The sequence below is a fragment of the Heptranchias perlo genome, chromosome 1 (assembly GCF_035084215.1).
Source record: "Heptranchias perlo isolate sHepPer1 chromosome 1, sHepPer1.hap1, whole genome shotgun sequence".
Classification (NCBI taxonomy): Eukaryota; Metazoa; Chordata; class Chondrichthyes; order Hexanchiformes; family Hexanchidae; genus Heptranchias; species Heptranchias perlo.
The window spans coordinates 9,661,955-9,686,682 of record NC_090325.1 but is presented as its reverse complement, the minus strand read 5'-3'; the positions used below and the strand labels follow the sequence as shown (position 1 = coordinate 9,686,682).

Below are 24,728 nucleotides of genomic sequence, written 5' to 3'. Positions count from 1 at the left end.
AAGGGGAGGTGGTTAGACTCTCTCTTCTTGGAGATGGTCATTGCCTGGCATGAATGTTACTTGCCACTTATCAGCCCAAGCCTGGATGTTGTCCAGGTCTTGCTGCATGCGGGCTTGGACTACTTCGTATCTGAGGGGTTGCAAATGGAACTGAACACTGTGCAATCATCAGCGAACATCCCCATTTCTGACCTTATGATGGAGGGAAAGTCATTGATGAAGCAGCTGAAGATGGTTGGGCCTTGGACACTGCCCTGAGGAACTCCTGCGGCAATGTCCTGGGGCTGAGATGATTGGCCTCCAACAACCACTACCTGTCCTCATAATGTGACCCTCTAAGCCCTGGTATCATTCTGATAGCGTCTTTTACGACCTCAAGACGTCCCAAAGCACTCCACTGCCAATTAAGTACTTTATGCAGCGTGGTCACTGTTGTAATTTAAAGGTAGTCAGAGACAGGAATAAAGTGCAGTCAGAACATGAGGGAGGGGGGGGAAAAAAAATAGGGGAGTCGAATTGAACTGACCTAAGGCATGCACAGATCAAAATGATCATGTAATACATTCAAAAATACAGAATACAAGAGATGTTGAGAGAAGAACATTAATAATAATGGACAGGCACAATCTGGTGTCCTTCAGCAAGTAAGGGCTCAAATCTATTTCATCTCAAAACTGCACGGCCTTCCTTACGTTCAATCTGGGACTGAGTGGTTCAATAGTGCCGCGCCCCTCCGCTTCCATTGGCCTTGGCCTCCGTTCGCCCCTCGGCCTGTTGGAGCCTGGCTCGGGAGATGATCGGATGTCTGGAGCAGAGGCGAAGGACAGTGTCGCTCTGCCCACCTCCCTCCTTTGAACCCAGCTGGCGGAGAACCAAATGGGTTTAGGCTTGAGGGGGGGGTGGGGGGGGGGGGGGGGGGAAGGGGGAAAAGAGGGGTAGATTTGCCGATTCTAGTTGGACTGGAGGTTACATCGCATGACCTCCCACCTTCAACCGCCCCGCCCCCCCCCCCCCCCCCCACTCCCCCCCCGCCATTGGTCGCCCGACTCGTCCAACCGGAAAGCAAACAGACTCCTCGTCACCCGGTTGGATGATTCCTGGCTGTCAATCAAACAGCACTTTTTGTCCCCCCATCTCCAATATTTCAATAACTGATAAACAACATTTTACAAAGAAAATTTAATAAAAAAAACACCATTTTCTTTTTAACGCCCCAAAGAAGTTTCTCCCACGTGTTGCTGACAGCCAGTGTCGTGGAGATTGATTGTTCATTCCTGGAGACTCCAGGTCAATCCTGGAGGGGTTGGCAACCCTACCGGGTGGGGAGAGAAGAGGGGGGGGGGGGAGTAAAGTTGAAAGCCACGATCACGTCGAGACGCTTCCCACGCGTCACCGCGCCGCCATCTTGTGTGAAGGCGCGAGAGCAGGCCCGCTCGCTAAACCCGTGCTCGGCGCAATCTGCGGGTCGCTGATGAGGCCCGTGTTCTGAACGCGAGATTCGGGGGGGGGGGGGGGAAGGGGAGGGGAGGGCAGGGCAAATAAAAATAAGTGGCTCTTGTTGTCCCCTCCTGCCCAAGTAAACAGAGATATGTCTGGTTGTCCTGAGGTACACGAAAATGGGGGAGGGGGGGGGGGAAGAGGGGAGAGGGGGAAAGAAGAGGGGGTGGGGGGAGGGGAGAGGGGTAAGGGGGAAAGAAGAGGGGGAGGGGGGAAGAGGGGAAAGGGGGGAAGAAGAGGGGGTGGGGGGAGGGGAGAGGGGGAAAGAAGAGGGGGTGGGGGGAGGGGAGAGGGGTAAGGGGGAAAGAGGGGTGGGGGGAGGGGAGAGAGGTTGGGGAAAGAGGGGGTGGGGGGAGGGGAGAGGGGTAAGGGGGAAAGAAGAGGGGGTGGGGGGAGGGGAGAGAGGTAAGGGGGAAAGAAGAGGGGGAGGGGGGGAAGAGGGGAGAGGGGTAAGGGGGAAAGAAGAGGGGGTGGGGGGAGGGGGGAAGAGGGGAGAGGGGGGGAAAGACGCCTATTTTCAATTTACGAATCGTTCCTCGCTCAGACCTCCGATGCGATGCACCAGTAAGTTCTCCTCAACAGCAATGTGGGTGAGAGAGCGCTGAACGGGAACCAACGCACTCGGAAAAGGTGTTTGAACTCGAGTGAGGCCAAGGGTCGGTCGCTCGACTTTCCCCCCCTTTCCCTCTCCTGCCTTCCCTGGAAGCCAGCAGGTTCCAAAATGGCCCCACTCCACGAGGGTGAAGTAAAGGTCAAGAGTTCAACCACCCTTGTTTTTTTTTTATATATCGGCCTCACAGTCTGGATCGTCAACAAAAGTCAATTGTGTTTTTACAGCGATACATCTTCTCCAGTTTAAATTTTTTTTTATATACCCTAGGATTTTTCTTCAAGTCCCAGGACAATCAACTCTCTTCCGACCGTTCATCCTGTAAACTTAGTTCTATTCCTGAGGAGTCTTTCCTTTCGGAAAACCGTAAAGATTCCCTTCTTTCCGTAGGCGTTCTCGCCATGTCCGGAAATGGATTCAAGTCCTGATCGGTGTTTGGAGATTGACTGCAGAAGGGGTCCCTTGCGTCCTCTCCGTTTGAGCCAGGCTTGTGGCCTAACTCCTCGGAAGGAGCCTTCCCGCAGCCCGGGCTCTCTTTCCCCGTTGCATTTTCCGCCCCGTCCCTTCCTTCCGCGGACTGACTGTCCTCCGATTCCGTCGTTCCCACACCCGTGTCGTTCTCAGGAGTCTGACCACCTTCTCCGGAAAGCTGAAAGGATTCCGCGCCCTCCGGAGGCTCGCGCCCTGCCTGTTGCCACCCGCTGCTCTCCCGACGACCCAGCTGCAGTTCGGCGTCTCCGCTAGAGCTAGGCCCGAAGCCCGGAGCCCCGGTTTGCTCCTCGCCACCGCCGGTAGGTTCCGCGATACCAGCTGCGTCCCCGTCTCCAGGGGGCGCCGGTTGCTGCTCGAGGGCCTGCTCCTCTTCCCTGGCCAGCTGGGGCGGCTCTGGCGGGGGGGTGGATGGTTTTATGGGTTGGTGGCACATGGGGCACGTTTTCTGCACGTACAGCCACCTCCGGAGGCAGGAAGAATGGTAATAATGTCCGCAAACAGTTACAACAGCTGTTCTCATCACCTGGAAAGAAGAGAGGAGGGAAAAATAGCAAATTATTAAATCCAGACCGACAACAGATACAACTGCTTAAACATTCACTCCCTCCACCGTCGGCGCACCGCGGCTGCAGTGTGCACCATCCACAGGATGCACTGCAGCAACTCACCAAGGCTTCTTCGACAGCACCTCCCAAACCCGCGACCTCTACCACCTAGAAGGACAAGCGCAGCAGGCCCATGGGAACAACACCACCTGCACGTTCCCCTCCAAGTCACACACCATCCCGACTTGGAAATATATCGCCGTTCCTTCATCGTCGCTGGGTCAAAATCCTGGAACTCCCACCTAGCAGCACTGTGGGAGAACCGTCACCACACGGACTGCAGCGGTTCAAGAAGGCGGCTCACCACCACCTTCTCGAGGGGCAACAAGGGTGGGGCAAGGATGGGGCCCTGCCAGCGATGCCTGCATCCCGAGAATGATAAAAAAATGATTGCCCATCCCTATTTGCCCTTGAGAAGGTGGTGGTGAGCCGCCTTCTTGAACCGCCGCAGTCCGTGTGGTGACGGTTCTCCCACAGTGCTGTTAAGTTTGATACAACTTCAGAGGCCAATTAAGAGTCAACCACGTTGGTGTGGAACTGGAGTCATGTTTAGGCCCAGACCGGGTAAGGGCGGAAGGTTTCTTCCCTAAAAGAACATCAGTGAACCAGTTGGGGATTTACCACAATCCGACAGCTTCGTGGTCACTTTTACTGAGACCAGCTTCTTATTTCCAGAATTTGTTTTAAACAGTTGAAATTCTCAAACAGCCGAGGTGGGATTTGAACTCTCATTCCTAACCACTACACCATCATACCCCGAACCACAACACCATCATACCCCGAACCACAACACCATCATACCCCGAACCACAACACCATCATACCCCGAACCACAACACACCATCATACCCCGAACCACAACACCATCATACCCCGAACCACAACACCATCATACCCCGAACCACAACACCATCATACCCCGAACCACAACACCATCATACCCCGAACCACAACACCATCATACCCCGAACCACAACACCATCATACCCCGAACCACAACACCATCATACCCCGAACCACAACACCATCATACCCCGAACCACAACACCATCATACCCCGAACCACAACACCATCATACCCCGAACCACAACACCATCATACCCCGAACCACTACACCATCATACCCCGAACCACTACACCATCATACCCCGAACCACAACACCATCATACCCCGAACCACAACACCATCATACCCCGAACCACTACACCATCATACCCCGAACCACAACACCATCATACCCCGAACCACAACACCATCATACCCCGAACCACTACACCATCATACCCCGAACCACAACACCATCATACCCCGAACCACAACACCATCATACCCCGAACCACTACACCATCATACCCCGAACCACAACACCATCATACCCCGAACCACAACACCATCATACCCCGAACCACAACACCATCATACCCCGAACCACTACACCATCATACCCCGAACCACTACACCATCATACCCCGAACCACAACACCATCATACCCCGAACCACAACACCATCATACCCCGAACCACAACACCATCATACCCCGAACCACAACACCATCATACCCCGAACCACAACACCATCATACCCCGAACCACAACACCATCATACCCCGAACCACAACACCATCATACCCCGAACCACTACACCATCATATCCCGAACCACAACACCATCATACCCCGAACCACAACACCATCATACCCCGAACCACAACACCATCATACCCCGAACCACAACACCATCATACCCCGAACCACAACACCATCATACCCCGAACCACAACACCATCATACCCCGAACCACAACACCATCATATCCCGAACCACAACACCATCATACCCCGAACCACTACACCATCATACCCCGAACCACAACACCATCATACCCCGAACCACTACACCATCATACCCCGAACCACAACTTCCAACTAGAATGATACCCGGACTTCAAGGGTTAAGTTACGAGGAGAGATTACACAAATTGGGGGTTGCATTCTCTGGAGTTTCGAAGGTTAAGGGGTGATCTGATCGAAGTTTATAAGATATTAAGGGGAACGGATAGGGTGGATAGAGAGAAACTATTTCCGCTGGTTGGGGATTCTAGGAGTAGGGGGCACAGTCTAAAAATTAGAGCCAGACCTTTCAGGGGCGAGATTAGAAAACATTTCTACACACAAAGGGTGGTAGAAGTTTGGAACTCTCTTCCTCAAACGGCAATTGATACTAGCTCAATTGCTAAATTTAAATCTGAGATCGATAGCTTTTGGCAACCAAAGGTATTAAGGGATATGGGCCAAAGGCAGGTATATGGAGTTAGATCACAGATCAGCCATGATCTTATCAAATGGCGGAGCAGGCACGAGGGGCTGAATGGCCTACTCCTGTTCCTATGTTCCAGATTGACTCATTCACACTGTTTTCATCCTGCACTAAAGGCTGTAGCCCCTCACCTGGGCCTCTCAAACACAAAGAGCTATCCCTTACCCTCAGATCCTGTGGTGGTGCACTGGCCCTCCATTTGTCACAATCCCTCTGCAGCTTCACGTCCAGTGGGGAGCAGACTGAGACGGCCCGGAACCTTTTCGCAGCCAGAGGAGAATTTTCAGTCCCTGTCACTCTGGGCTGGATTTGAACTCTGGCCCCCAAGAGGTGAAAGGTCGCTATCCAACCCACTGCGCCAACCAGTTACCGACATCAACTCTCTGTCAGCCGTGGCTCAGTGGGTAGCACTTTTGCCTCTGGGGTCAAGAAGGTCGTGGGTTCGAGTCCCCAGCCAGAGGACTTGAGCACATAATTCAGGCTGACACTACTAGCGGCAGTACTGAGGGAGTGCTGCACTGTCGGAGGTGCCGTCTTTTGAACGAGACGTTAAATTGAGGCCCCATCAGCCCTCTGAGGTGGATGTAAAAGATCACACGGCCACTACTTCAAAGAGGAGGGGAGTTCTCCCCGGTGTCCCAGCCAAAGTTTCTACCCTCAACTGACATTAAAACAGATGATCAGGTCATTATCTCACAGCTGTTTGTGGGATCTTGCTGTGCGCAGATTGGCTGCCGCGTTTCCCGACATCACAACAGGGACTAGACAGACTGGATGCAGGGAGGATGTTTCCCCTGGCTGGGGCGGGTCCAGAACGAGGGGTCATAGTCTCAGGATACGGGGTAGGACGTTTAGGAGTGAGATGAGGAGAAATTTCTTCACCCTGAGGGCGGTGAACCTGTGGAATTCTCTACCACAGAAGGCAGTGGAGGCCAAGTCACTGAATATATTTAAGAAGGAGCTGGATAGATTTCTAGACACAAAAGGCATCAAGGGGTGCGGGGAGAGAGAGCGGGAATATGGCATTGAGATAGAGGATCAGCCATGATCGTATTGAATGGCGGAGCAGGCTCGAAGGGCCGAATGGCCTACTCCTGCTCCTATTTTCTATGTCACACTTCAAAAAAGAAGTACTTCATTGGCTATAAAGCGCTTTGGGACGTCCCGAAGGGGTGAAAGGCGGCTATACATAAATCAAGTCTTTGTTCCTTTTCAGTCGGTTATCTCAGCCTCCCCCTTTTCCAAGCAGGGGCGAGAGGGGTCTCCCAGGGAGCCAGGTCCTACCTGGTAACAGATGGCGCAGACGTCACCATGTTCCTCGAGCTGCTGCCGGCTGGCTTGCGGCAGCAGGCTGATCTTGTGGGCCGCCTCGCGACGGAGCAGGAAGCTCCGCCAGCCCGAGCGGGCCCGCAGCCAGACGTTGAAGTAGGAGTGGACGACGATGACCGAGGCCCCCATCCAGCTCCACTCCCCGAAGACCGACTCCGCCGCCCCGTAGGCCACCACGCCCACCGCCACCAGGAACTCCAGGACCCGGCACGCACTGTTCACGTGGTATATGATGTCGTCCAAGTTTTCAATGGGCTCCCGCCTCAGGTCCTCAGTCACAAAAAGCCCGTAGATGAAGAGAGTCCCAGTCACCTGGAAGAAAGAGAACATGGCGAGATTCACAGGAACATAGAAAATAGGAGCAGGAGTAGGCCATTCGGCCCGTCGAGCCTGCTCCGCCATTCAATATGATCATGGCTGATCCTCTATCTCAATACCATATTCCCGCTCTCTCTCCCCATACCCCTTGATGCCTTTTGTGTCTAGAAATCTATCTATCTCCTTCTTAAATATATTCAGTGACTTGGCTTCCACAGCCTCCTGTGGTAGAGAATTCCACAGGTTCACCACTCTCTGAGTGAAGAAATTTCTCCTCATCTCAGTCCTAAATGTCCTACCCCGTATCCTGAGACTGTGACCCCTCAGTGCGGTATTTTTAGGTTTGGAGCTGGGCGGAGGGGGGGGGATTTTTTTTTGTGTTGTGTGTTGGGTTTATAGGGTAGTCATTTATCCTTGACCTTAAGACATGTTCGAGGACCAGGAAATCATAGAACCATACAGCCTCTGGTTCTTTTCCCAATGGCCTTAAATCTGTGTCCTCTGGTTACCGACCCTTCTGCCACTGGAAACAGTTTCTCCTTATTTGCTCTATCAAAACAGTTCATCATTTTGAACACTTCTATCAAATCTCCCCTTAACCTTCTCTGCTCTAAGGAGAACCACCCCAGATTCTCCAGTCTCTCCACATAACTTGTCCCTCAAACCTGGTACCGTTCTAGTAAATCTCCTCTGCACCCTCTCTAAGACCTTGACATCCTTCCTGAAGTGTGGTGCCCAGAATTGGACACAATGTTTGCTCTTGCATTCAGTGCACCTTAACGAGGTGCGTACTAGTGAGTAAGCACAGCTGTTTCTGCCCGAAACAAGAGGAGCTCTTTAAGACGTTATGACCGGCAACGCTAACGCAAACGGATAACGGTTGACGCTTTTTGGCCGATATAAGTGACTACGACTGCCCGTTTTAAACGGGACCGTTGTGTGTGGTGCAGACTATGGTAGATTTCTTTTGCCCATTCAAGCTGCAAGTACCTGATCTGCATTCTCTTGAAACCCAACAGCCAGGACCCAACCAAATCTTTACCCAATGCCGGCCCACCAGAGCGCGGTGAATACTTGCCCCATGTTTCTTTGAAGCACGGTGGCGTGCGTCGGTGGGAAGGACTGACCCTCGTGACCCCTTGAGACGGGCGTCCTTCCCCCCCGCCCCCCCCCCCCTCCCGCCCTCTCCCGCAACCCCTAAGGTGCCCTTTGACCCACCCACCTGCAGAGAGGTCAGTGCACTGCTGGAGATGATGATCAGCAGCCAGAAGTCCATCTCAAAGAACTGCGCGATCCTGTAGGCCATGAAACTGGGAAATACCAACAGAAAAAGGCACATGGTGATCGCACGGAAATGCTTCCATAAACTCCTGGGGGGGGGAGGGGGAAAAAGAAAAAAAAAATCACACAAACATAAAAGAAACAAGGAATTCGGAAAAGGCCATGGATCCCATCGCACTCAATTCATTTCACACAGCATAACCGGAGAACGTGGGCCGTGAGCCAGAACGTGAGGAGACATGAACAGGTGCAGAAAATAATCAATAAGGCAAATGGAATGATGGCCTTTATATCTAGAGGACTGGAGTACAAGGGGGCAGAAGTTATGCTGCAGCTATACAAAACCCTGGTTAGACTGTACCTGGAGTACTGTGAGCAGTTCTGGGCACCGCACCTTCAGAAGGACATATTGGCCTTGGAGGGAGTGCAGCGTAGGTTTACTAGAATGATGTCTGGACTTCAAGGGTTAAGTTACGAGGAGAGATTACACAAATTGGGGTTGTATTCTCTGGAGTTTCGAAGGTTAAGGGGTGATCTGATCGAAGTTTATAAGATATTAAGGGGAACGGATAGGGTGGATAGAGAGAAACTATTTCCGCTGGCTGGGGATTCTAGGAGTAGGGGGCACAGTCTAAAAATTAGAGCCAGACCTTTCAGGAGCGAGATTAGAAAACATTTCTACACACAAAGGGTGGTAGAAGTTTGGAACTCTCTTCCGCAAACGTCAATTGATACTAGCTCAATTGCTAAATTTAAATCTGAGATAGATTGCTTTTTGGCAACCAAAGGTATTAAGGGATATGGGCCAAAGGCAGGTATATGGAGTTAGATCACAGATCAGCCATGATCTTATCAAATGGTGGAGCAGGCACGAGGGGCTGAATGGCCTACTCCTGTTCCTATATTCCTAGATGGTGAAGAGGCCGGGAATCAGCTCCTGGGAAAGACCAAAGGCTGGGAATTATTTGCCTTCGGGAATGGTTGAGGCAGAGACCGCTGCATCTTTCAAGGGAAAGTTGGATAATTATTTGAAGCAGAGGATGATGCAGGGCTGGAGAGAGAGATCAGGGTGGTAGGTTAGTTTAGTTTATGCATTTCTCCAGCAAAGGGCCATCACAGACATGATGGGCCAAATGGCCTACTTCTGTGCTGGAAGCTTCTATGGTCATTCTCTAATTCAGGCAATGGGTTGGGGTGGGGGTGAATGACGGTTCCTTAAGCCTTGGTACAGTCTTGTTGTAGTTAAAATCAGATCATCTATTCTTGGGAAAATTCCTAGATTCCATCCCAGATCCCTGCTGAGTTTCATCATCTCAGCAAAGGCAGTGATAGAATCACTAAAACTGGACTCAGTTGCCATGGCTAAGGGCAGGGGAAAGAGATCAGCCCGAGCTCCTGATTACATCCCAGCAACTCTCCAAAGTCAACATATGGAAGGCGAGATAGAGAAGATGTTTCCAACGTAGAGACCAGAACTAGGGGCCATGAATATAAGAGAGTCACTAATAAATCCAATAGGGGAATTCAGGAGAAACTTCTTTACCCAGAGAGTGGTGAGAATGTGGAACTCGCTACCACAAGGGGTAGTTGATGCCACTAGCATAGGTGCATTTAAGGGAAAGCTAGATAAGTACATGAGGGAGAAAGGAATAGAAGGTTATTCTGATTGGGTTCGATGAAGTAGGGAGGGAGGGAGGAGGCTTGTGTGGAGCATAAACACTGGCATGGACCAGTTGGGCCGAATGGCCTGTTTCTGTGCTATACATTGTAATTCTACGTAACGCGAGAACAGAATCAGGCGCGATTGTGATGCCCATAGTGGTTGAACAGCTTGCGGACACTCACAGTCAACGCTCAGGCAAGAATAATGGCCACTTGGGACGAGGTACTGGAAGGTAATTGGGATCTGAACCGCACCAATAAGTCAACGCCTTCAGGAGAAGTAGGCGGAGAGAATATTGGTTAAGAGATAAAAGAAACTCTGACTCTGAAGAGTAACCTTGCAGGTCGCTCTCCGCCCGCTCACGTGCTTTTGCCACTGACCTGTTTCTGGAAGCGCCCAATGCAAGCACGATCGGATCGGTGATTTCCAGCATCGACTGCAGGATGGAGGCCACTATGATGAAGAGGATGATGCTGAGGAGGAAGGTGCGCTGTAAAACTTGCAGATCAATCAGGTCCGTCTGTAAGGCCAGCAGCAGAAACGTCACACCTTCCGTCACGCCTCTGTGAGAAAAATAAAATTACTACAAGATAGAGAGTAACGTCACACCTTCCGTCACGCCTCTGTGAGAAAGATAAAATTACTACAAGATAGAGAGTAACGTCACACCTTCCGTCACGCCTCTGAGAGAAAGAAAAAATTACAAGATAGAAAGTAACAGAAAATGCTGAAACTAAACAGTTCTCTCCTCTGATTTTCTTGTTTTGCCGAGAGGCGATACCACAGGGGAGTCTACTCAAAGGACATCTCAGAAATAGCCACCAAAATAGTCGATGCAACGTGAAGAAAACTAAAACTCCCACAGTGTTAATGAGTTTACTCAGTGAGCTTAGCCACACACACACACACACACACACACACACACACACACACACACAGAGACCTGTACAGACCCAGTTCAATTCCCACCTTGTGCTGATCTCTGCCAGGGTGGTAAAAGGGGGTCGTTAAAGTTGGCCTCAGTGCCCCTCGTTTCCCTCCTCCTGATGTTTGTCCAGCAACTCTTATTGGACAATGCTTTCGCGGGGACCTTGGGCGAGAACGGGAACCACTTTCTTCTGTGACATCTTCCACTGTCAAATAACCTGTCGCGCTCACAGTCCAGTCTTGGACAAAGGCGCTTTTGCGTTAAGGTGTAACGTTACACTCCATCTTGTAGTGACTTTAGGCAAAGGATGGAGGACACTTGGTCCCAGTGAGGGAGACAACATCAACAGGGAAGGGGAGCAGAGGAGGGGAACTGGCGGAGAAAACTGGGCCACAACATTCTTCGAAACACAACGTTAGCCAGGTCTGCAAACAGAAGATTTCATCTCGCAGTCCAGCTGGCAAACCAACCAATCCTCTCCAACTGTGACTTGTGTTCACATCCCCTTTCTACGGGACTGAAGCCCGATCTCTCCGACTAACCTCACGTCAGCACTCGAAAGGAGGGTTCAATAAAAGGGCCTTTTGACCCATCAAGTGCCACTTCTTTCACGAACCGTATACGTTCGACCCTATCCATGGACTCTACCCCACTCCATCAATCTCCCGAGGGCAAGCTCTGCATCAATAACGCCTGATCGCCAAAGAGAAAACTCCAGGCTACTGATCTTTCCTCATATCCCCTGCTACCCTCCTCGGACGTTTCCATTTGCTGGGTCCGCGTAGTACAGTCAGCATTGTGTTTCATGGATTTCTGAGCATTTCAGTCTCTCTGTACAACTTCCAATCCCCGGTCAGATATTCGTGCAGCAACTCAATGCCACCCAATTCCTCCTATTGGACCCAAGCCAATGGTACCCCTCCCCCTGCAGTTCACGGTGACCAACTCTAGGTGTTGTCATGACAGTTAGTGCTCAGTAAGCTTTGTTGGCCAATGTTTATCCCTCAGGCAACATCACCTCTGAGTCAGAAGGTTCAAGTCCCACTCCAGAGATATGAGCACAAAACCCAGGCTGACGCTCCCAGCGCAGTACTGAGGGAGTGCTGCACTGTCGGAGGTGCCGTCTTTCGGATGAGACGTTAAACCGAGGCCCCCGTCTTCCCTCTCGGGTGGACGCAAAATATTCCAGGGCATTATTTCAAAGAAGAGCAGGGGAGTTCTCCCCGGTGTCCCGGCCAATATTTATCCCTCAACCAACGCCATTAAAAAAAAAAGGAAATTATCCGTTCATTATCACATTGGCTGTTTGTGGGATCTTGCTGGGCGCAAATTGGGCTGCCGCGTTTCCCTACGTTACAAAAAGCGACTACACTTCAAAAAGTGCTTCATTGATTGTAATCAGCCATGTGAAAGAGACATATAAATGCAAGTTCTTCCCATCTTTCTTTAGCGGTTCAGGAGAGGTCCACGTCCAGGGGCCCTCCCTTGCCCTTACCTGTGCATGAGGTTGCCATCTACGAAGGCCGAGAATCCCTGTAGGTAAAACTTGCACAGGGTGAGCAGGCCCAGCGACAGTCGGGAGACGGTGAACGTCAGGCCTGCCAGGGAGTACGGAGTGACGCAGCACCCGGCCACACTGCAAGAGGTCAAAGGAAGGAGGTCAAAGAGGCATCAAACATCCAGCAAGGTCCGTGCAACTCTACTTGACAACAGGCAGCGTCGGGCGTTTCAAAGGGGGTGCAAGAACAGAGAGGTCCGGGGGTTCACACACAGAAAACTTTGAAGGTGGCAGGATAGAATCACAGAAGCACAGAAGGAGGCCGTTCAGCCCATCGTGCCTGTGTCAGCTCTTTGAAAGAGCGATCCAATTAGTCCCACTCCCACTGCCCTTTACTCATGGTCCTGCAATTTTTTTTCCTTTTCAAGTATTTATCCAATTCCCTTTTGAAAGTTATTATTGAATCTGCTTCCACCGCCCTTTCAGGCAGTGCGTTCCAGATCATAACAACTCGCTTTAAAAATATTTCTCCTCATCTCCCCCAAGTCGATAAAACTGTTTAAAAAGGCATATGGGATTCTTGGCTTTATAAACCAAGGCATAGAGGGCAAAAACTGGTCATTATCACAGTGCTGATGGTGGGATCTTGCTGTTCGCAAATTGGCTGCAGCGTTTCCTACATTAATTACAACAGTGACTACACTTCGAAAGTACTTCGTTGGCTATAAAGCGCTTTGGGACGTCCCGAGGTCGTGAAAGGCGCTATATAAATGCAAGTCTTTCTTTCTTTTCCAGGAGAAAAGAAGAGCGAATCAGCAAAAACCAAAAATTGTAACCGACAAACGACCCCTTTCTAATGGAAGATTTCAGGGGGTCTTCTTCAGGTGAAGACACAAAGGTCCCACAGTACCTGGTGAGAAAGGCAAAGATCAGGCCCTCGTGAGAAGCCACTGGCTGGTTGCGAGAGCTGTGGTAGAAGTAGATCTCGGCGGCAAACAGCACCAGCCAGAACACCGTGAAGAGCACCGGTACAGCAAACTGATTCCACAGCATCATCCCCAGGCCCAGGACTCCGTACAGCTCGCTCTCCTGCGCATATAAAACAGGTCCACAGTCAGAGTCAACGCCACTTCACACCAACGGTACTCATGGCCCACCATCCCCTCCATCTCTAGTCCTTGGCCTGCCCTCCTCTGGACAACGCCCCCCCACCCCACACCCCTTCCGCCAACTCGTGCCCTGCCTGTCGCTGCAGCTCAGGTTCACCTCCAACTCCTTTCGCTCTTTCACAACAGAGGAAAGGAGATACTATTTGGAGAGGTGCAATTCCAGTATGTTCCCAGCAAGTTCCCTACAACAACAACTTGCATTTATATAGCACCTTTAATGTAGTAAAACATCCCAAGGCAGGAGAGAGAGGTAGAGAGGCTTAGGGAGGGAACTCCGGGGCCTAGGCCGCCAATGGTGGGGGCGATTAAAATCGGGGATGCGCAAGAGGCCAGGATTGGGGGAGCGCAGAGATCTCGGAGGGTTGTAGGGCTGGAGGAGGTTAGAGAGATAGGGAGGGGGGGCGAGGACATGGAGAGATTTGAAAACAAGGATGAGAATTTTAAAAATCGAGGCGTTCCCGGACCGGGAGCCAATGTCGGTCAGCGAGCACAGGGGTGATGGGTGAACGGGACTTGGTGCGAGTTAGGATACGGGCAGCAGAGTTTTGGATGAGCTCAAGTTTATGAAGGGTGGGAGAAGGGAGGCCGGCCAGGAGAGCATTGGAATAGTCGAGTCTAGAGGTAACAAAGGCATGGGTGAGGGTTTCAGCAGCAGATGAGCTGAGGCAGGGGCGGAGACGGGAGATGTTACGGAGGTGGTAGCATGCGGTCTTGGTGATGGAGAAGAAACGGCTACAGAAACGTCGGGGTCAAACAGTTCCTATAAGGTCGTCATTTCTGCAGCATCGTACCCCCCCCCGTCATCCTTTGGGGCGGGGGGGTGGGGGTGGGGGAGGAGGTCACTATAGTCTTAAAGGATTCCACTCAGCAACCAGCCACCATGTTGGGAAGTACAGGCACAGAACCATGTCCCGTTCAGCTGTCACGGCCACTCTGGGACGTGCACTGCTCCTCCCCAGAACTGACCAACAGCGTAACTTTGGAATGAAATTCACATGAAGTACTGTGCACAATTCTGATCTCCATATTATAAGAAGGATATAGAGGCACTGGAGAAGATGCAATAAAGATTTACTAGGATGATACTAGAACAGAGAGGTTATGCCCATCAGGAAAGGCTGAACAGGCTGAGGGTCTTTTCTCTAGAAAAGAGAAGACTGAGGGGTGACCTGATAGAGGTCTTAAAGATTATTGAAAGGGTTTGATAGGGTAGACGTAGAGAAGATGTTTCCACTTGTGGGGGAGACCAGAACTAGGGGCCATAAATATAAGATCGTCACTAATGAATCCAATAGGGAATTCAGGAGAAACTTCTTTACCCAGAGAGTGGTTAGAATGTGGAACTCGCTCCCACAAGGAGTAATTGAGGCGACTAGCAGAGATGCATTTAAGGAAAAGCTAGATAAACAAATGAGGGAGAAAGGAATAGAAGGATATGTTGGTGGGGTTAGATGAAGAAGGGTGGCTGAAGAAGGAGGCTAGTGTGGAGCATAAACACCGGCAAGGACCAGTTGGGCCGAATGGCCTGTTTCTGTGCTGTACTTCTTTGTGATTCTTTGTAATTAACCCACGATATGGATAAGTAAGACCTCCAGTTTACGGAGACAACCCATTGATAACTTGCTGCCTGGAGCCATTCACATCCTCTCCCATCCATCGCAGCTTCTCCTGTCTCGCTCTATTTTACGAACGCTATTGTCATCTCGCTCCAAACTTTCCTTCCTGGTTCTCTAAACTAGAAGTACATTGTCCTGCTTTCTCTTGTTCCTCCCTTCCCCCATTGCTCACTGTATTGAAAATCAACTCCCGTTCATTCTCTCCCATGTGTGGGACTCCTCATCTCCCTCAGTCTTTCCTCCTGCTACAATCTACAGGCCTTTAAAACCAAAGTTGGACATCACCGAACCGCTACTTCGCACTTGGGTGTCAAGCCTTTGGCTCAGTGGGCGGACTCCAGCCTCCGAGTCAGAAGATCACGGGCTGAAGTCCCCACTCCAGAGACTCGAGCGTCATCCAGGCCGGCACTCCCGGGCACTGCTGAGGGAGTGTCGGAGCCACAGCCTTAAGATGAGACGTAAAAACTGAAGTCTCGTCTAGCTCCTCCGCTGGCTCAGGACTTTGAAGATCTGGCAACACTCTTGACGAGCGGGGGAGTTACCGCTGACCTAATCTCAAGTGCCACCGCCAGTAAACAACAACCAGTAACTGGTCATTTCATTCGCTGTTTGTGGGATCTTGCTGTGTGCAAAAATGGCTGCCCTACTTAAATAACAGCGACTGCACGTTAAAGCAATGGCAGTATTTACTGCCCATTTCTAGTTGCCCTGAGGTGCATTAAGAGTCAACCATGTAGTGTAGGACTGGAGTTACAGTGTCAGCTGTGACTCAGTGGGTAGCACTCTTGCATCTGAGTCAGGAGGTCGTGGGTTCAAGTCCCACTCCAGAGACTCGAGCAAATAATCCAGGCTGACACTCCCAGTGCAGTGCTGAGGGAGTGCTGCACTGTCGGAGGTGCCGTCTTTCGGATGAGGCGTCAAACCGAGGCCCTGTCTGCCCGCTCAGGTGGACGTAAAAGATCCCATGGCACTAGTTCTCCCCGGTGTCCTGGCCAATATTTATCCCTCAACGAACATCTAACACAGATTATCTGGTCATTATCGCATCGCTGTTTGTGGGACCTTGCTGTGCACAAATTGGCTGCCGTGTTTCCTACATTACAGCAGCGACTATACTACACATTGGTTGTAAAGCCCTTTTGGGACATCCCGAGGTCGTGAAAGGCGCTATATAAATGCAACTTCTTTCTTTCTTATTGTCACCAGTTCATCAACGGCGAAAATAATCCCTCTCGACCCCTCATAATTTTGCACATTTCTATCAGATTTCTACTTAGCCTTTAAGAACATAAGAAATAGGAGCAGGAGTAGGCCATTCGGCCCCTCGAGCCTGTTCCACCATTTAATAAGATCATGGCTGATCTTCTATCTCAACTCCATTTTCCCACCCGATCCATAAGCACATACTACACTAGTGAATGGAGGCCGAGCTCTTCTCTTCTCTTCTCTTAACTATATCCTCTAACCCCACCCCGGTATCATCCTCCTGAATCATTTAACAGTTGCATGCTGTGATGGGACTGTGGGCCCAACTTTATTGGCCTTGTGATCTGGCAGCCTGCATTACCACCAGGTGCCTGCAGAGGACACTGCCGAGCTCGCAGGAGTCGGCCTTCACACCATTACCCAGTGCTGCAAAGGTGAAGAAATCGAGAAAAATTCCCTGCTTCGCCTTCTCTAGGCCGCTCCTGCAACACACACCAGGCAAGAGGGTATCTGACAGGGGAGCTGCCCGCAGGGCCCTCGCCCGCACTTTGCGATACTAGTCCTCCCTGCAAAGACGCACCTAGGCCCTAGGACCCAAATCAACCCCGATCGTCAAATTCCTTTCTCCTCCTCACTCTCCACATTTCAGGCATTTTTCCTCTGCTTTTTAAAAAAAAAATTAATTCTCAGGATGTGGGTCTCGCTGGGATTTTATTGTAGATCCCTAGTGACCTTGAGGTGGTGTTGCTGGGCCTTCTTCTTTAACCGGTGCATTGTGGCGGTTTCATTCAACTGAATGGTTTGCTGGGCCACTTCAGAGGGCAGTTCAGAGCCAACCTCATCGCATAAGATGGTAAGAGCGGGGAAGGACAGCTTCATGATCACTTTAACAGTCAGTCTAACCTCGGTGGTGGGCAAATTATTGGAATCAATTCTGAGGGACAGGATAAACCATCACTTCGAAAGGCACGGGTTAATCAAGGACAGTCAGCGAGGATTTGTTAAGGGAAGGTCGTGTCTGACTCACTTGATTGAATTTTTTGAGGAGGTAACAAGAAGGGTCGATGAGGGTAACGTGTTTGATGTGGTGTACATGGATTTTAGCAAGGCTTTTGACAAGGTCCCACATGGCAGACTGGTCAAAAAAGTACAAGCCCATGGGATCCAAGGGAAAGTGGCAAGTTGGATCCAAAATTGGCTCAGTGGCAGGAAGCAAAGGGTAATGGTCGACAGGTGTTTTTGTGACTGGAAGGCTGTTTCCAGTGGGGTCCCACAGGGCTCAGTACTAGGGCCCTTGCTTTTTGTGATATATATTAGTTATTTGGACTTGAATGTGGGGGGCTTGGTCAAGAAGTTTGCAGGTGATACAAAAATTGGCCTTGTGGTTGATAATGAGGAGGAAAGCTGTAGACTGCAGGAAGATATCAATGGACTGGTCAGGTGGGCAGAAAAGTGGCAAATGGAATTCAATCCAGAGAAGTGTGAGGTAATGCATTTGGGTGAGGGCAAATAAGACAAGGGAATACACAATAAATGGAAGGACACTGAGAGGTGTAAATTAAGTGAGGGACATTGGAGTGCATGTCCACAGGTCCCTGAAGGTAGCAGGACAGGTAGATAAGATAGTTAAGAAGGCATACGGGATACTTTCCTTTATTAGCCGAGGCACAGCATATAAGAGCAATGGTCCTACCTGCACTATCTGTCGGTAGGCAGATTTGGCCAGGTGGTAAGGCACAAACATGTTGCAGAGCAGGAAGTAGAGCACCTCAAGGCTGGTGAAGATGATGGCGAACTTGTTCAGGGCGAGCAGCGTGGTGAGGGGCATCATACAGAGCCTGGCCAGCAGGGGGAGCAGGTGAGCCGAGAACAACCAGAACGGTTTGGTCTTCATGAAGTAGGTGCAGAGGGAGACCAGCAGGAGCTGACCTACGGGGCACACAAACGTTCGAGTCTTATTGCAATGGGGCGAGCCACGTCCCGACACCTCCAACCCTAACTGCTTCCCGCGCACCCACCCCGACCCAGGGCTGTTGTTCGACCCGTCCTTGCGTCCGAATCCCTCCGTGGCCTCGTCCCTCCCTATCCCTGTAACCTCCTCCAACCCTTCGGCCCTCCGAGATGTCTGCGCTCCTCCAATTCTGGCCTCTTGCGCAACTCCGATTTTAATCGCTCCACCACTGGCGGCCATGCCTTCAGCTGCCTAGGCCCTAAGCTCTGGAATTCCCTCCCTAAACCTCTCCTCCTCGCTCTCCTCCTTTAAGACGCACCTTAAAACCCACTGCTGAACCATATAAGGAGATATTAGGGTAGGTGGCCAAAAGCTTAGTCAAAGAGGTAGGTTTTAAGGAGCACCTTAAGGGAGGTAGAGAGAGGTAGAGAGGCGGAGAGGTAATTCCAGAGCTTAGGGCCTAGGCAGCTGGAGGTGCGGCCGCCAACGGAGGGAACGATGAAAATCGGAGATGCGTAAGAGGCCAGAGTTGGAGGAGCTCAGCGATCTCGGAGGGTTGTCGGGCTGGGTTCTGTTCTCCAGGGTTAACCTCCCTCACCAGATTTCACAAAAAGAAAAAAAAAGTTCAGAAAAGGGCGATAAACCATCAAAACAGATCACATTTTTAAAATCAGACAAAACAATTGTCCCTTCTGACGGTCACGGCCAGTCAGAGGTCAGCAGTGGAGGCCTGGCAGTATGAGGAAAGCAATCAGAGAGTCCTATGGCCCCAGCTGTATAAACTAAATGGTACAAGTTTAAAGAAGGTGCAGGAACAGAGACCTGGGAGTTGACATACTCAAATCTTTAAAGGTGGCAGGACAAGTTGAGAAAGCTATTAAAAAAGCATACGGGAGCCTCAGAGAAGCATAGAGAACGCAAGCAAGGAAGTTATGCTAAACTTTTATAAAACACTGGTTAGGCCTCAGCTGGAGGAGTGTGTCCAATTCTGAGCACCGCACTCTAGGAAGGATGTCAAGGCCTTGGAGAGGGTGCAGAGGAGATTTACTAGAATGGTACCAGGGATGAGGGACTCCAGTTATGTGGAGAGACTGGAGAAGCTGGGGTTGTTCTCCTTAGAACAGAGAAGGTTAAGGGGAGATTTAACAGAGGTGTTCAAAATCATATGGGGTTTTGATAACAGTAAATAGAGAGAAACTGTTTCCACTGGCAGGAGGGTCGGTAACCAGAGGACACAGATATAAAGTTAAAAAAAAAGCAAGGGTGAACTTGAGGAGAATTTATGTTATGGAACATAGGAACAGGAGTAGGCCATTCAGCCCCTCGTGCCTGCTCCGCCATTTGATAAGATCATGGCTGATCTGTGATCTAACTCCATATACCTGCCTTTGGCCCATATCCCTTAATACCTTTGGTTGCCAAAAAGCTATCTATCTCACATTTAAATTTAGCAATTGAGCTAGTATCAATTGCCGTTTGCAGAGGAGAGTTCCAAACTTCTACAACCCTGTGTGTGTAGAAATGTTTTCTAATCTCACTCCTGAAAGGTCTGGCTCTAATTTTTAGACTGTGCCCCCTACTCCTAAAATCCCCAACCAGCAGAAATAATTTCTCTCTATCCACCCTATCTGTTCCCCTTAATATCTTATAAACTTCGATCAGATCACCCCTTAACCTTCGAAACTCCAGAGAATACAACCCCAATTTGTGTAATCTCTCCTCGTAACTTAACCCTTGAAGTTCGGGTATCATTCCAGTAAACCTACGCTGCACTCCCTCCAAGGCCAATATGTCCTTCCGAAGGTACGGTGCCCAGAACTGTTCACAGTACTCCAGGTGCGGTCTAACCAGGGTTTTGTATAGCTGCAGCATAACTTCTGCCCCCTTGTACTCCAGTCCTCTAGATATAAAGGCCAGCATTCCATTTGCCTTCTTGATTATTTTCTGCACCTGTTCATGACACTTCAATGATTTATGTACCTGAACCCCTCAGTCCCTTTGGACATCCACTGTTTTTAACTTTTTACCATTTAGAAAGTACCTTGTTCTATCCTTTTTTGATCCAAAGTGGATGACCTCACATTTGTCTACATTGAATTCCATTTGCCACAGTTTTGCCCGTTCACCTAATCGATCAATATCGCTTTATAATTTTATGTTTTCATCTACACTGCTTACAATGCCACCAATCTTTGTGTCATCGGCAAACTTAGTTATGCAGCGAGTTGTTGTGATCTGGAATGCGCTGCCTGAAAGGGCGGTGGAAGCAGATTCAACAGTAACTTTCAAAAAGGAATTGGATAAATACTTGAAGGGGAAACATTAGCAGGGCTACGGGAAAAGAGCAGGGAGTGGGATTAATTGGATAGCTCTTTCAGAGAGCCAGCACAGGCATGATGGGCCGAATGGCTTCCTTCTGTGCTGTACGATTCTATGATTGTTCTTTGGGCACCACGAACACCCAATATAAATAAACAGCCTCGCCAAATGGCCATAGTGGTGTGGTAAAGGTCGCCTACCTGCTAGTGTACCGACAAACCGCTGGAGTGCTGTGAGGTCCATGTACACAGCCCCTTCATACCCATATTCAAGCTCTCTGAGAATATAGTTCCTTGAAAAGAACAAAACGGCAGAAGATTAGGCAACCAGTTTTTCCCAGGAATCCATAAAACCTCAATCCAATTCCTGGAACACTATATCTAAAGTGGCTAAGTACACAGCTTCCAAGTGATAAATTACATAGAATTTACAGCACTGAAACAGGCCATTCGGCCCAACTGGTCTATGCCATCGTTTATGCTCCACACGAATCTCCTCCCACCCTACTTCATCTCACCCTATCAACCTATCCTTCTATTCCTTTCTCCCTCATGTACTTATCCAGCTCCCACTTAAATGCATCTGTGCTATTCACCTCAACTACTCCTTGTGGTAGCGAGTTCCACATTCTCACCACTCTCTGCGCAAAGACGTTTCTCCCGAATTCCCTATTTAACAGGTCGGCAGTACTCAAAATAGAAAAGTCACCCGGTCCAGATGGGATGCATCCTAGGTTACTGAGGGAAGTAAGGGTGGACATTGCAGAGACTCTGGCCACAATCTTCCAATCGTCCTTAGATAGGGGGACGGTGCTGGAGCAATGGGGGATTGCAAATGTCACACCCCTGTTCAAAAAAGGGGAGTGGGATAAACCCGGCAATTACAGGCCAGTCAGCCCAATGGTGATGGTGGGGAAATGTTCAGAGACAATAATCCTGGACAAAATTATTTGGCACTTGGAAAAGTATGGGCTAATAAATAAAAGTCAGCACGGATTTGTTAAAGGAAAATCGTGTTTGATTAACTTGATTGAGTTCTTTGATGAAGTAACGGAGAGGGTTGATGAGGGTAGTGCGGTTGATATTGTGTATATGGACTTTCAAAAGGTATTTGATAAAGTACCACATAATAGACTTGTTAGGAAAATTAAGACCCATGGGATTAAAAGGACAGTGGCAGCATGGATACAAAATTGTCTAGGGGACAGAAAGCAGAGAGTAGTGGTGAACAGTTGTTTTTCAGACTGGAGGGAAGTATACAGTGGTGTTCCCCAGGGGTCAGTATTAGGACCACTGCTCTTTTTGATATATATTAATGACCTGGACTTCGGTATAGAGGGTATAGTTTCAAAGTCTGCAGATGACGTGAAACTCGGAAATGTAGTGAACAATGTGGAGGATAGTAACAGACTTCAGGAGGACATAGACAGATTGGTGAAACAGGCAGACACATGGCAGAAGAAATTTAATGCAGAGAAGTGTGAAGTGATACATTTTGGTAGGAAGAATGAGGAGAGACAATATAAACTAAATTGTATACTTTTAAAGGGGGTGCAGAAACAGAGAGACCTGGGGGGGCGGGGGGGGTGTACACAAATCTTCGAAGGTGGCAGGACAAGTTGAGAAGGCTGTTAAAAAAAGTATATGGGATCCTGGGCTTTATTAATAGAGGCATAGAATACAAAAATAAGGAAGTTATGCTAAACCTTTATAAAACACTAGTTAGGCCTCAGCTGGAGGATTGTGTTCAATTCTGGGCACTGCACTTTAGGAAGGATGTCAAGGCCTTGGAGAGGGTGCAGAGATTTACTAGAATGGTGCCAGGGATGAGGCACATCAGTTATGTGGATGGACTGGAAAAGCAGATTAAACTAGAAAAACTGTTTCCAGTGGCACAAGGGTCGGTAACCAGAGGTCACAGATTTAAGGTGATTGGCAAAAGAGCCAGAGGCGACATGAGGAAACATTTTTTTACACAGCGAGTTGTTATGATCTGGAATGCGCTGCTTGAAAGGGTGGTGGAAGCAGATTCAATAATAACTTACAAAAGGAAGTTGGATAAATACTTGAAGGGAAAAAAATTACAGGGCTATGGGGAAAGAGCAGGGGAATGGGACTAATTGGATAGCTCTTTTAAAGAGCCAGCACTGGCACGATGGGCCGAATGGCTGCCTCCTGTCCTGTACTTAGTATGATACAATGATACTTTGCTGTTTGTGAGATCTTGCTGTGCGTAAATTGGCTGCCACATTTCCCCACATTACAACAGTGACTATACTTCATTGGCTGTGAAGCGCTTTGGGACATCCTGAGGTCATGAAAGTGCAAAATTAATTTCTTGCTTTCAACCGTCACTATCAGAACTGGTCAGTCATCCAATTTTCTGTTTGTGGGATCTTGCTGCGCGCAAAATGGCTGCTGCATTTACCCACGTAACACGGAATGTACTTGAAAAGTAATTAATTGCGCGTGAAGAATTTTGAGGTCAGAAGGCATGACGTTAATGCAAGCTCTTTCTCTTGCCCCATTACAAACGGTGTTGGATTGTCAGAACAGAATCTGCTCCATCAAACCTCACAGTCCAATTCTACCTGGTGCAAAACACCTGACATAGGTATTGCAGCATGGTGCTGACCCCCACTGGCTCGAGGGGGGCAAGTCACACTAGGGTTCGAGTCCACGTGTGGCCATTTTATCGTTAAAGCCCCCTTCCCACATGCCCCAACTCCCACCACTTCAACCTGTTAATATCCTGCTTTAAGGAACACCGTGTTCTTCAGCTGGGGGGGAAAAAAAAACCTTCAAGCACAGGGGTGCAGGAATTACTAGACGAAAGAAGGTCCGTTTGGTTGGCTTCTACCAAAATTCTCCCGACACTCACCTGCAGGTCTGGTGTCCGACATAGAGCAGCAAGGCAGTCAGCAAGTACAGGTAGAGCTTCACCAAGTGCTGCAGAGGCAGCGCGAGCACCACCACACTAAACAGGTGACCTGCAAACCAGAAGTACGACAAAAAGCTCAGCACGAAAAGAGGGAGGAAACTGATCTCGTCTCGAACTCGCTTCAAAAATCAGGGCGTGAAAATCCCATTCGATGCCTCAGTGGGTAAAGTTAGTATTCAGTACGGTACTGAGGTGCACAGAGCATATCTACTGAGTTATCAGATATTTCAGCGCAGGAGGGTGCGGGGACAGAGAGACCTGGGGGGCGGGGGGTGTGTACACAAATCTTTGAAGGTGGCAGGACAAGTCGAGAAGGCTGTTAAAAAAAAGTATACGGGATCCATGGCTTTATAATTGGAGGCATAGAGTACAGAAGCAAGTAAGTGATGCTAAACCACTGGTTAGGCCTCAGCTGGAGTATTGTGCCCAATTCTGGACACCACACTTTAAGAAGGATGTCAAAGCCTTGGAGAGGTGGTTTACTAAAATAGTACCAGGGATGAGGGACTTCAGTTACGTGCAGAAATTAAACTGAGGCCCCATCTGCCCTCTCAGGTGGACTTGAAAGATCCCATGACACTATTTCGAAGAAGAGCAGGAGAGTTCTCCCCGGTGTCCTGGCCAGTATTTATCCCTCCTCCAACAGCTAAAACAGATTATCCGATCATTATCTCATTGCTGTTTGTGGGATCTTGCTGTGCGCAAATTGGCTGCCGCGTTTCCTACATTACAACAGTGACTACGCTTCAAAAGTACTCCATTGGTTATTGAGCGCTTTGGGACATCCTGATGTGGTGAAAGGCATTATATAAATGCAAGTTAGTTTTTTTTCACGCACAACAAGCTCTGTCAGCAACTGTAATGAGGAAAGGCCAATATCTCTCTTCAGGGAAGTAATGTTAAACTCGTGCAGAATTTTGCAGCCCCTCTGCCACAGCAGCAACTTCAAAAGTTTAAGATTTGTTTCAAACCTCTTTTTTAAAAATTAC

The 24,728-nt window shown here is 49.5% G+C and overlaps 1 protein-coding gene across 2 annotated transcripts in view; it reads right to left on the bottom strand.

The window, feature by feature from the left end:
- Positions 1–1,817: 1,817 nt before the first annotated feature.
- The window catches only part of LOC137316175 (RING finger protein 145-like), a 33,700-nt gene continuing 10,789 nt past the window's right edge, over positions 1,818–24,728 (bottom strand). Inside the window, exons 2-10 of one of the 2 annotated variants that reach the window (XM_067980348.1) lie at positions 23,680–23,788; positions 21,000–21,091; positions 18,223–18,458; positions 13,449–13,627; positions 12,536–12,676; positions 10,493–10,675; positions 8,391–8,538; positions 6,806–7,162; positions 1,818–3,122 (exon numbers count right to left, since the gene is read on the bottom strand). In XM_067980348.1, the coding sequence (XP_067836449.1) occupies positions 2,403–3,122; positions 6,806–7,162; positions 8,391–8,538; positions 10,493–10,675; positions 12,536–12,676; positions 13,449–13,627; positions 18,223–18,458; positions 21,000–21,091; positions 23,680–23,788 (2,165 nt within the window). In that variant the 3' untranslated portion in view covers positions 1,818–2,402. The remainder of the gene's footprint in view (positions 3,123–6,805; positions 7,163–8,390; positions 8,539–10,492; positions 10,676–12,535; positions 12,677–13,448; positions 13,628–18,222; positions 18,459–20,999; positions 21,092–23,679; positions 23,789–24,728) is intronic. The other variant, XM_067980381.1, reaches the window with a different exon arrangement.